At 36.8% G+C, this 13,836-nt stretch overlaps 1 protein-coding gene and 1 long non-coding RNA gene across 2 annotated transcripts in view; one reads left to right on the top strand and one right to left on the bottom strand.

Annotated features, from left to right (window-relative positions):
- Positions 1 to 11,741, bottom strand: part of LOC117666109 (uncharacterized) — a 33,326-nt gene extending 21,585 nt beyond the window's left edge. The window contains exons 1-2 of the long non-coding RNA XR_004591624.3: positions 11,438 to 11,741; positions 11,200 to 11,314 (exon numbers count right to left, since the gene is read on the bottom strand). This is a non-coding gene — a long non-coding RNA (uncharacterized LOC117666109). The remainder of the gene's footprint in view (positions 1 to 11,199; positions 11,315 to 11,437) is intronic.
- Positions 1,478 to 6,618, top strand: LOC148116420 (uncharacterized). Its single transcript, XM_087892755.1, has 4 exons — positions 1,478 to 1,589; positions 2,280 to 2,330; positions 2,968 to 2,974; positions 5,859 to 6,618. The coding sequence occupies exons 1-4, from the start codon at positions 1,478 to 1,480 to the stop codon at positions 6,616 to 6,618; spliced, it is 930 nt and encodes a 309-aa protein (XP_087748881.1).
- Positions 11,742 to 13,836: the final 2,095 nt, after the last annotated feature.

The following is a 13,836-nucleotide window of genomic DNA, read 5'->3' as shown; positions in this document are numbered from 1 at the left end:
ATATCTGGCTTCTTTTAGTCATATATTGTGTTTTTAATATGATTTTTAGGCCCATTCTGTCATTGAAATGAGAAGTACCTAAATTTTACAAATAAATAGATATGAATATGCAATAGTTGTCACTTGCCAAGGAAACTCTAAATCAAATCAGCACTAAAAAATTGTGGGGTTGTGCTGTTAGAAAACTGGATTGAAAAATCATTTCTAAAGGCATAGGAATCCTTAATGTTAGAATTTACCTTCTTTCCCAACAAAATTCTTTAACAGGTTATTCCCCTGTCCTACATAGACTGGATCTTTCTACTAGGAGATGAATTGGGATTTAAACTTGATGCCTTCCTATGGCAAGCTTCCAGGTCATGATCACATAACAGCTGTTTTTTACCCATAACTAGATGGATTATAAGAGAGAATTAAGCTAGCAAACTTCTTAGCATTAGATCAGGGTGCTCTCTGCCAATTGGGGAGGAAACATTGACAACCATTGCCTTTGGTGAGCTGGCATTTGTTTCACTCCCAGCCTATTTATCATATGAACCAGAGTAGGACTGACATCATAGCACTGATTATGAGGAAGAAGATAACTAGATAACTAGGAACTTGTCATCTTCTCCGGAAAAAGCTGTTAAAAATGGAGAATCATTTAAGGAGCCTTGGTGGTGCAGCAGACTAAACTGCTGCTGTTAAAGTAGCACTTAGCTGCCAGCTGCCTGCAATTACTGCGAGTTCAATTCTCACCAGGCTCAAGGTTGACTCAGCCTTCCATCCTTTCGAGGTAGGTAAAATGAGGACCCAGTTTGTGGGGGCAATAAAATGACTTTGTATAAAATAGAACACCGCTTGGGGGTGCCAAAAAGCCCTACTAAGCTGGTATATACAAAAGTATGAAGGCTATTGCTTAATGCATTGTAAGCCGCCCTGAGTCTCCGGAGAAGGGCTGCATATAAATTGAACTAATAAATAAATAAATAAATAAATTTAACAATTTATTTCCACAAAATTATGCTGCACATAAGGGTAAACAATTATTCCAGAATGATTTTCCTAAGTCAGAAAAGAAATACTGTATTTTTCGCTCCATAAGATGCTCCTGACCATAAGACGCACCTAAGAGGAAAACAAGAAAAAAAATTCTGCTCTGTTGCGTCCACCACTGGTCAGCTGAGCGATGGCTGGATCCCGGCCTCCCATAGCCCCACCGATCAGCAGACTGTCCGACTGGAAACACTGCCATTGCTGCCTCCTCCATGTCTGCTGCCTCCGCCGGGGAATGCTGGAGCCTTCGCTGCCGAGCAGCTGATCAGTGGTTGGATTGCCCTCCCGGAATACCACCAATTAGCTGTTCCAGGCGGCATTGACACAATATTCACTCCTTAAGACACACAGACATTTCCACCCACTTTTTATTTGGGGGGGGGGGAGTGCATCTTATGGAGCGAAAAATATGGTACATAGCTTTCCCTTTTCCTGCTGCACCATGAGCAAAAATGAGATTGAGAGTTTTCTGGAGGTCAAACTGCAGTTCCTGCAGTTCCTGCAGTTCATGGGTAGGAGATCTCCACATAAAGATCCATCACTCTCCTCTAGGGGTATTCTGATTAAAAGGCTTAACTTCCTTTTAAATGTCTACATCAATATATATCCATAATTGTCAAAAAATACAATTGAATTAACTACGTCACACAAATTATCTTAAAGGGTCCATTTTAGCATTAGCATTAGAATTTAGGTTTATATACCATCCCATAGCACTTTATAGTACTCTCTGGGCAATTTACAATTTTTAAGCATTATTGCATATTGCTCCCAACAATCTGGGTTCTCATTTTACCAACCTCAGAAAAATAGAAGGTTGAGTCAACGTTAAGCCCCATCAGGATTGTACTACCAATGTTAAATCAGTGTCTTCCCCTTTGTTCAGTCCTTATCCAAGGACAGCCTCAAGGTATTGAAAATCTGTTAGGCTTACTATCCATTACGCTGGTAGGAAATAGCAGTCACTAGAAATAAAGGCAAGAGAGACAAGAAATGCATTGGCAAATGTTATTGTTTGTTGTTATTTTGCTTTTGCAGTTTTATTTTCTGCCAACTCAAAGATAGGTGGGTAGTATTACAGGGGGAAAGGGCATAAGTCTATATTTGAAAATTAAAGCATTTTTCTACCTAATATTAATGTTCATTTATCTTTGGTAATGTATTTTGAACTATGATTTTGAATTTCTTTCACAAATCAGGGACAGTTAATGAAAACTTTAATTAATACTTTTATTTACATACAGGTGAATGGATGTGGCAAATGGAAAGCAACATTTCTCACTTGGTATCACTTGGTAATAATACGCCAGCTATACTAACTATAGATATATCTTACAAAATTAATAAAGCAAGCATGTATCTTTGGGAAATTATATATATATATATATATATATATATATATATATATATATATATATATATATATATATATATATATATAGTGATGTGGTGAGAAATGATTGGAGTTATTGCACAATGCAAGGATTAATGAAAGAATCTCAATAATAATGCCATTTCCTGACATTTTAATGTCTATTATTTTTCTGGAGGATGCTATATGGGATATTTGCAAAGGTTTTTTTTTTCCTGAAAGGTTATTCAGTGAGTACCTCATGGTTCAATCAAAAGCAGACATATTGATAAAACTCATGCCTCTACAGCAGTCAAGGGAATTACAGAGGCTGTATTAAATTTTAAACGAAACACTGTTATAAGCCATTTTAGCTGCATTCCTACTTTTTGAAATATATCTCAGACACATCTTTATAGCCACTAAGGTTAGGAAAATACTTTTCAGCCAATGTTTTCACACAATTTCCAGATGAGGACTCCCATACCTGCTTTTACAGAGAACTTTCCTTTTACCAGTGGATATAAATTGTGGGTCTTTTTCTTTGTGATATTGAAGAATGTTTTTTTCTTTCTTTCTAGAAGTGGAGTGAGTGAGAGAGATGATCTTGGTTCAGAATATTACCTGTTCACAACAATTCTCTTCATTCTGTTCATATACTTTCTTTTTCCTGTATCTACATTTGTTACATCATCAGTCTACTCAGAATCTCCAAGGAAATTATCATTTAGTGCTTTCTCCCGAGTTTTTGAAGACAAGCCTTTACAATATAAAAAGATTAACAATGCCTTCACAGACTATGCAACCTTCCAATTCATGCTGTAAAATCCCAGGACAACCCTGGAACATAGGACCGAGGCCCACAAAATCCCCAGCTTCTTAATTGTATTGCTTTAAATTCTGGGCTGGATAGCTATTTGAGCTCTTTCTTTGCCGCCCTTTCCCCTCAATCTCCAAATTATTTACTAGCATTTTTCTTCATTACATTGTTGAATGTCACAATTAAAGATACTTTTGAGGTAGCATGTAGACCTCTAACAACAACTTTCAATGTTTTTTTGTAGGGGGAAGTCTTGAAGTCAATGTTGATGCCTAGTAAACACTTGGACAAATCCATGCAGTTTTCTTGGCAAGTTTTTGGAAGTAGTTTACTATTGCCTTCTTCCTAAGGCTTCCTAAGATTTCTATCCTGTTATCCTAACCACTACACCAAACTGACTTTTTCTTATAAGTAAGTAAGTAGGTAGGTAGGTACATAGGTAAGTTAGTAAGTAAGAAAGAAAGAAAGCTGGTCCTTGATAGTCTAATGTAATAAAATAGTGTGACATAGCTCTCTGAAATTTTCTGACTTAATATTGGTTTTTGTTTATTTGTTTTAATACCATAAGGTCAATTTTGGCAACTGCCTGGATTAATTCCTACAGTTTCCCTTGACAAGGTTTTTGGAAAATGTTTTGCTATTACAGGTAGTCCTTGACTTATAACCACAATTGACCACAAAATTTGTGTTGCTAAACGAGAAAATTGTTAAGTGAGTTTTGCCCCATTTTATGACTTTTCTTGCCATATTTGTTAAGTGAATCCCTGCAGTTGTTAAATTAGTGACATGGCTGTTAAATGAATCTGGCTTCCCCATTGACTTTGTTGTCAGAAGGTTGTAGAAGGTGATCATATGATAATATGACCTCGGGACACTGCAACTGTCATAAATGCGATGCCAAGCATCCAAATCAACACAACCATGGGGATGTTGCAATGGTTGTAAGTGTGAAAAATAGTCATAAGTAACTTTTTTCAGTGCCATTGTAACTTTGAATGGTCACTAAATGAACTATTGTAAGTCAAGGACTACCTGTATATCCTTCCTGGGTCCGGGAGCTAGCTCTGTAACTAAGATAGGATTAGAACTCATGGTCTCCAGGTTTCTAGCCTGATGCCTTAATGCTACATCAGATTGGCTCTCCAATAATTTGTACAGTCCTTATTCTCTTATATGGCAACTTTAATTTCTCTCTCTCTCTCTCTCTCTCTGCCTACTTTCTGATTACATGTTTATATTTAGTATGATAACTACTAGTAGAAACTTAATGAGGTTAATCTAATTAGCTTCACAGTAGGGGTGTGTACAAATCTTTAAATGTGATTTTGAATTTGTTTCAAAATCAGAATAACAACCAAATTGGAACATTCTGTTGGAACATTCCAGGTTGGTTGCATTCCAATGAAACAAAACTTGAAACAGCTTGAGTGTCAGTACAAAACTCAAAACATTTCAATTATTCCAGCTACAGGAAACAATGGGAACTCAAATCAAGTTTCTTGCTTCCTTATTTTTCACTCCAGGACCAAAGAAAAATAATAAAAAAAATAAAAATGGCAGTCTCTGATCAGTTATCCAGCCTGCAGAGATATCAGCCAAAACATTTATTTTTATACAAGTCGTTAGAGAAATTAAGAAAACAATTGCTTCTTATATTGGAATTTAGATATGTTTGTTTCATAACAAATACAAATACCATCTTGAGCTGAGTTCAACTTCTGATGAATCCGTGGAAATGACTATGAAGGTTTCTTGGCAACAATACTGAAGTGAGTTGCCATTTCCTATTTCTGGGATAGTTTTTCAACTTCCATATATACAATTCCTGCAGATATTTCTGTTTATCTTTTTTGAGGTCTGCCAAGGTTAATTAAGATTACCATCTACAGTAATTTCACAAGTTGTTCATATATTTATTAGTAAATTTATTCTTAGATTTAAACCTTACATTTAACAGATAACAACATCTTAATGTAAATCTAAAGCACGCTTTAGCCATGGTGCATTTTATTTCTACATCTAGCCCCAAAATATATGGATATTTATCTTTATTATCTCCCCCGACGAAATCATTGAAATCTCCAGAGATGGCCCAGAATATAAGAACAGTGATGGCTCAGTGGCCCCACAATTCTGTAGAGTTATCTGCAAAAATGAGGCCATCAAATGAAAGTTCATTTACACTATAAATTCAATTGCCAGATCCAACCATAACCACAGCAAACTTTGATCAGGGCCTGACCTATCTTTACTACAATGGATCCGCTCCCATGAACTTGTGCAGAACTCAAAAGATGCCAACACCTAGGTGACACAAATCTATACATCAACTACTGTGCTGATTGCATAAAAAGTAAGACCCACAATTAATCCCCCAACACCCAACCCTCCATCATCCAAGACATCTACCCAACATCCAAAACTTGGTACACACACCCCTTACTTCCTCAATATCAACCACTACTAACCTCAAATGCAAACTAATAAACGCAAAAAGCATCGTAAATAAAATGCCCAAACTCCTCCTCTTATTAAATACTGCTACATTTGACATCCTATTTGACTGTGAAACATGGCTAAACGCATCCCTCCCTGACTCCATTATCACAGTAAGAGACTATCATGTTTACCGGTCTGATCACGAAACCACAGAGGGGCTGGAGTAGCTATCTTCTACAAAAAGTCACTAAACCTAAAAAATATTCAAGTTGCACATGAACTGACTCTTCCAGAAACTATCATCTGTGAACTGTCCTTAAACACCACACTTCACTTCTTACTATGCTACAGAGTCCCTGACTACGATATCGCACATGTGAACAAATTAACTTCACTACTAATGTGGGCAGCCTCCTACGCATACCCTCTCATCTTTCTTGTTGACCTCAACCTACCTCTTATTAATTGGACAATAAAAAATGTACAACAACCCATCCATACAACCCTATACAATGCTGTTACAAATCTAGGTCTAGATCAACTAGTAACTAACAATACTAGACTCAACAACTGCCTTGACCTCATCTTCTGCAACAGCTTAAACTCAATTTATGGACTACAAATAAAAGAACCCTTTTCCAACAGTGACCACAACATAATTGATTTTTGTCTCAATATACGCCCTTACAAAAATCACCAAAATAATGGAATACCCAACTACAACTTCAAAAAAGCGAACTATGATCTCATAGACACCAACCTCTTATCTCTTGATTGGCAAATTCTTTTCTCTGGCTGTAATACTACTGAAGACCATTATAACATTTTCTTGCTCGAAATCAATAGAGTTATTAAACTATATGTACCACTAATCACCACCAATACCAGGAAAAACAAATTACCCATTTCAATAAGAAAGCTCCAATCCCCCCCAAAAAATCCCTCTGGCGAAAAAACAAAACTGGCTATGTAGCTAACTTTAAAAGCCACTACAAAAATATATGCCACCAAATAAAGACTGAAAGCACCAATTACCACACCAAACAAGAAGAGAACCTCCTGCGCACAAAATCCAACTGCGCCTTCTGTAATTTTGTAAACAACAAACTTAAAGACTCAAGATCCATCCCACCCCTAAAAGGACCTAATGGTAAAAAATGCAATGATGAAGCAGTTAAAGCAAACCTCTTCAACACATTCTTCGGCTCAGTCTTTGTAAACAGCAATGGCTCATGCCCAACATTCCCTAGTAGTACCACAAATAACTACAACGATCTAACACAAATAGATTTCACAGAACAAAATGTTGAAAAGGCACTATGCAGACTAAAACCATCTCTATCTATCAGACCTGATGGACTATGTGCATACGTCTTAAAAATGCTTTCCACTGCTATAGTAGAACCCCTAAGCATAATCTTTGAAAAATCCTTCAGGACCAGTCCTTACCCAAACTATGGTCACTAGCCATGGTCATCTGGTCAAAAAGGGAAACCCCAGCCTAGTTGAAAATTTCAGACCAATCTCTTTATGCTGCATCACCTGCAAAGTCATGGAATCAATCATTAACCATTCCATTATCCTCCGCCTAGGAATAAACAACCTACTCTTCAATAAACAATTTGGTTTCAGAAAAAAATTATCCTGTAATCTACAACTTCTACACTGCAAGAACATATGGATTACAAATCTCAATCAGGGCAAAGCAATAGACACAATTTACATAGATTTCTGTAAAGTCTTTGATTCAGTGGTACATGATAAACTACTTCTAAAACTAAAATCCTATGGCATCTCCAGATCCCTACATAATAGGGATCTATTATGGATAGCTGCATTCCTGTCAAACAGACAACAAGTGGTCAAAATAGGGAGCACCCTATCAAATCCTGCATCTGTTAATAGTGGTGTTTCCCAAAGCAGCGTTCTAGGACCAACACTCTTCATACTATACATAAATGACCTTTGAGATCATATTATAAGCAACTGTGTTTTCTTCACCAATGATGTAAAAATATTTAACACCACAGACAATGCTGCTACCCTTCAAAAAGACCTTGACTTTGTGTCAGAATGGTCAAATAATTGGCAATTTCAAATCTCAACCAAAAAATGTCTAACACATTGGCAAAAAGAACCAGAACACAAAATACAAGCTGAGTGGACATGACCTTGTAGATGGCCTTGTCAAGGACCTTGGAGTACTCCTATCTAATGATCTAAGTGCCAAAGCCCACTGTAACAACATTGCCCAAAAGGCATTAAGAGTTGTTAACCTAATCTTGCGTAGCTTCTTCTCTGGTAATATCACACTACTAACCAGAGCTTACAAAACATTTGCTAGGCCAATTCTCAAATACAGCTCATCTGTCTGGAACCCGCACTACATAATGGACATTAATACAATTGAATGTGTCCAGAAATATTTCACAAGAAGAGTCCTCCACTCCTCTGCTCGCACCAAAATACCTTATGACACCAGACTTGAAATTCTGGGCTTAGAAAACTTAGAACTACGCCGCCTTTGGTATGACCTAAGTGTAGCTCATAAAATTATTTGCTACAATATCCTACCTGTCAATGACTACTTCAGCTTCAACCACAACAATACACAAGCACACAATAGATACAAATTTAAAGTGATCCGCTCCAAACTCGATTGCAGAAAATATGACTTCAGCAACAGAGTTGTTAATGCCTGGAATACACTACCTGACTCTGTGGTTTCACCCCAAAACCCCCTAAATTTTAACCTAACACTGTCTGACCTCACCCCATTCCTAAGAGGTCTGTAAGGGGCATGCATAAGAGCACCAGCGTGCCTACCGTCCCTGTCCTAATGTTTCCTCTATTTGTATCTATTTTATGTATCCAATCCATGTTTCTACTTATTACCTAATACGTTCTTGACAAATAAATAAATATAAATAAATAAATAACTTCTACATAAAACCACCAGGAAGCATATATTGGTTTATGATGAAGCACACTGATGATATTCAATTGGACATTGCTGCCCCCAGCTGGACCAGACTTTGAACAAGGAATGTTCTCAAAGTTATTTGAAGGTTGGAGGGATCTAACTAACCTCAAATTAAATCCCAAGAAGATTTTTTGGATGATTTTTGGGGTAAGTCATCTCAGTTGATCCTGATTTCAACATTGACTCTGGGTGACACTTTCTGTAAAGGGATACAACTATGGTTTGTATACATTTGGATTTGCAACTCCTTATTGTGAAGCAGGCAGTTTGTAACCAAACTGGCTTTGCCCAGGATTAGGTTCTAGTCCTGATTTCCGATGAGAGAGGGAGGGAGGGAGAGAGAGGGGAGAGAGAGGGGAGAGAGAGAGAGAGAGAGAGAGGGAGGGAGGGAGGGAGGGAGGGAAGGAGGGAGGGAGGGAGGGAGAGAGAGAGAGAGAGAGAGAGAGATATTTTCTGCTAAATATCATATGAATCAAGCCAGAATCATTGCCTTTAATGGCATTTCTTGATTGATTTCTACTACAAATAGCTACCACTGCTCTCTCTACTGCCAACCCAGGAGAGGCAGAAAGCCAATAGGCATTCTGCCAGCAATGATTTCATTGCCTGTTACAAATGATGTTGGGATTAGTAGCACCTGACATGCCAGCCAGTCCTGCTGACACCACTTTTGAAGTAGTGGTGATGATTATGGCAGCTATTCTCAGTCTCCTTTCCAACTCCCTTCCCTCTAAATGATGTGCTATTACTGCTAGCTATTTTGATATTATAACCATGGTTGTTATTTTTAGATAAGACCCATCATTAAAAAAATATATATCAAAAATAAGGTAAGACCTATGATAACAAATTGGTAAAAGGATGTTTTTTTTTTTTAAAAAAAATGGTCAATACTGCAATATTGAAGATAACAGATACACTTCTAAAGGATGGAGGTACATATTAAAGGAAGTGCAAAACTGAGAAGAACCTTTATTGTGTAAATGGGACTCAGCACTATTATCCCTGCTTCCCAAATGTTAGCAGGCCAGGCTGATATATATCAGGAGAGATATTTCAGCAAATGCTTTAGGCTTAGGAACTTCTAAGTTAAGAACAAACATCAAAGTGGGCTTGAAGGTAACTGGGTAGCCAGTGCAAATATACGTAGTATAATATGACTCCGGCATTGCAATTTGCTCAATAACTGAGCAGAAAGCATTTTGTCCCAGCAGTGAAACCTCTGGACTACTTTTAAGGACAGCTCTATTATTTTAATAGTACAGAAGTTGAATGAATTCATGATCTCAAACATTTCTCTGTGAGTTATTTGACTCAGACATGACAGTAGTAATGTGAATTGTACATGATCATTTTCCATTTTCTCTATTAGCATCAACCTTCATTTATTTTAGAATGGATGTAAATAAATTGATAATTGAAACAGGTTTTTCCTGCTGGTGAGTGTGAGATCATTAACAATATGCTGAACATTTCTGAAGGTAAATGTATCTTTCAACATACTAGGCAGGCATATTTAATTTAATGTGACAGAAAATGTCAACAAAAGAATAACTTTTTAAAATGGAGGAGACATTTCTCTAGGGATATTTCTATTCTACACATGCCTTGAGTACAGCATGTTCTACATATATAAAAAAAGAAAGAATACATTTACAATACCAATAGCACTTAGACTTATATACTGCTTCATAGTGTTTTACAGCCCTCTCTAAGTGGTTTACAGAGTCAGCATATTGTCCCCAACAATCTGGGTCCTCATTTAGCAACCTCAGAAGGATGGAAGGCTGAGTCAACCTTGAGCTGGTCAGGATTGAACTGCTGACAGTTGGCAGAATTAGCCTGCAATATTGCATTCTAACCACTGTGCCACTACGGCTCAGTTACAGCAGTAACTATTCTACCAAAATTGAATTTCAGTTTTCAGTATGGATTTATCCTGAATGGAGTTGTTCATAAGTTTTATCTAAAGGGAAACTTACAGTGAATCTCAAAGTACTATGTCCAGTATAAAAAGTTTCAATAAGACCACTGGAATTGTTTAGGAAAGTTTAGCTTTAACTGCATCTTTAGATAACCATCAAATTTCACTGAAAAGAAATTCAAAGTTAATTTGAAGGCTCTTGCTCAGGCATAAAATGAAATATAAAGTGTACAAAAATGTCAGTATTTTTCCAGCTTCTCTGTTCCTGGGCTTTTATTGCTTGAACAGTCAATATTAACAGTTTCAAATGCCAATAACAAAGTTGGCAGTCTCCTTGAAGTTATAAGTCCTTTTTTATTGTTACCAAATTGGTTGATTATTACATTCCCTGCATCCCACTAATGAAACAATTGATAATTTAAACTGAAGTTAAGATCTATTTTTTTAAGGATAGCTTCACCCAATTCTACAGAAATCTCACGGAAAGGGTATCCTGCATTGTAAACTTATCTCATCATACCCATGGTAATCAGAAAATGATTGTAGAAGCAATGTTGTTTAGAACAATACATTAGAATAAACATAAGCAAAATATCATAAAATCCATGATTTTTTAAAATATTGCATTACTCAAGGTATATATTTACCAGGTTCAGTCTATATTTACAACTTTCAGCAAAATGTATGTTGTTGTTTGCTGGCTGAAGAATTCAGGGAGTTGAAGTCCACAAGTCTCAAAGTTCTCAAATTTGGAAACCTCTGCTTTATAGAAATAAAATAAATAGGTATATTTATGATTATTGCATTAACAACAAAAGTTAGACACTGAAAAAAGATAGTAGCTTCTATCATTTGCTTTTTAAAATTTAGTCATAACTGAAATACCTGTGATCCTACCAAATCTTTGATTCTTGAATGGCCACATATTTTCCTTTCCTTCTTTTCTCCCCAGTTTCTGTGATGGCTTCTGTAGCATAAAGGAAATATGCTTTTCTTTCCCTCTTCTTCTAGCTTCTCCTACTTTTTCTCCTTACTGTCTGTCCCCACCCCAGTTTATCACCCAATTTCCTCAGCAAATCCAGTAAAATAACAACAGGAAGAATGGAAAGGAGACACAGAAAAAAAAAAGAAGATAGCAAGGGTGAGGAAGAAAAGAAAGTAAGAGAGAATTATTACTGTAGTTCTCTGCTACTGATCTCAGAGAAGGAGCAGATGAAGTAGGAATAGTAATAAGGGAGGGAGATGACATGGAAAGTGAAAAAAAAGAGAAGAAGAAGAGGGAAGCTTTTCTCTCTGGCCTGGATTAAAATCGGAGTCAAAAAAGAAAATGGAACCTGAATTTTTATGGCCAGCATTATTATAAGTTCTGATTGTCCATACTCTGAGCCAAGTATTATAAAGTTCACTGACATCTCTACTTTAAATTGATTCTTACAGAATGTGATTGCTGTGGCAGCAGCTAGGTGAGTTGCCATAGTGATCTTTGGACTTGATAATTGCGACTCCTCTCAATGTCAAGCAATATGCATTGCAGCTGTTTTCACACACCTTACACACTGCAGCCATTTACTATCTGTTTAATGAATCCCTGTGTACATAAGAGGGAGAATGGAATTGGTTAGCTCCTTATCCATATCATATGCATAAAAATACATTCTGAAAATACCCAGCAACGGACTGGTTTTAGGTACGAAGCGTTTTTCTTTAGCATTTGTGTTCCTAAACAAAGAAAATACAATTCCATATATGAAATAATATGAAAAAAGTACTATCACAAGCTTGCAAGAGGAAATGCATAACTCACATCTGCTTCATCTCCCTCCTGCCTGTTGACAACAGCTAAAGATTTTGTAAATACAGTTAAATGAAAGGGAATTTGGAAAAGTTGGGGCATCTTTCTTCGTGACAAGTTGTATCTGTATCTGGATACAGAAATTCACTGAGAAATCGGTTTATTCTAAAAAAAGAGATTTTCTTTGCAGGTTTAGATTTAGAGCTCCTCTTTCAAAGGACAGCCGGTGCAGACTTTATCTTTGCCTTAATAATGCTTAAATATGAGTTTAGCCAGCAACGTGACTTTTAGCAAAACAATGTCATAGCCATTAAAAGGTTATTCTGACATCGAATGGCAAATGCCTTCTCAATCTCCCTCTTGCACTCTGTCCAATTTGATAGGAGAAATCACCTCCAGCAAGGTAACAGATTTGAAGATGAAAGTGAAGTCATTTCTGTTTGCCTTCCTGAAGCTATTGAGAGCCAGACTTCTTGAAATATTATCATGATGCCCTGTGTGATGGTAATTTAGGTTCCTGGATGTGAATGGCTGACGTGCATGGTTTCTACGTAAGTGGGTTCAGTTGAGCATACTTCATTGCCAACAATTTTCCCCCAGACTGATATTCAACACACAGTGAATTCAAATGAGTTTTATACACATTCTCTTGATTAATAGAAAATGGCAGAGTGTAGGAGACTGAAACAGTCCGTGCTTTGCTTGATTAATTAATAAGGGACTCTCTTTTCCCAGCTTCAACTCATTATGCTAATGAAGTGTCATCAATTAAGGCTTTCCCCTGATTATTGAATCTGTCAAGGAGTGTTCAGTTTAAAAACTGCATTCCTTTGCTATCTTATTCTTTGTGGAATTGCCATTGCAGCTTTTTATAAAATGCTCCATCCATTAGCTATTGTTTGTTCTACTTTTTCATTATTGTATCTTCCTTCTGACCTTGAGGCAGTTGGAATACAGAGTGATATAGCAAAATTATATGATATGGCAACAACTCTATCACTGCAAGTGTGGGTCAAGATAGTGCATTAACATCAAGACAAACTGTATTTTCACTCCCAATTTCTTGATAATTATTAATGACTTGGTTGAAGATAAACTTAAGGACAGCATGTTACTTTTAAAAAATCTATGTGGTTACAAGAGGCAGTTATGATAGATTAGTTCTCAACTAGAATGATGTTTTCACTCTTAGGATACTGTCTTAGAAGATAAGGTACCAGAATGTACCTATATTTGGAATTTATCTGCCTTGTGCATAAAGTGACCGTGTAATTGGGATTTTTTAAAGAAAAGAATATGAATTTGAAGTTTAAACAGAAGGATTAAGAGTTGTGGTGACACAGTGGTTAGAATGCAGTTTTGCAGGCTAATTCTGCTGACTGCCAGCAGTTCAAGTCTCACCAGCTCAAAGTTGACTCAGCCTTCCATTCTGCAGATGTTGGTAAAATGAGGACCCAGATTGTTGGGGGCAATATGCTGACTCTGTAAACCG

Source organism: Pantherophis guttatus, chromosome 1 (genome assembly GCF_059756535.1).
Source record: "Pantherophis guttatus breed Tessera chromosome 1, ASM5975653v1, whole genome shotgun sequence".
In the NCBI taxonomy this organism is placed as follows: Eukaryota; Metazoa; Chordata; class Lepidosauria; order Squamata; family Colubridae; genus Pantherophis; species Pantherophis guttatus.
Note: the sequence above shows the minus strand (reverse complement) of the source record. Positions and strands in the feature narration are given on the sequence as shown.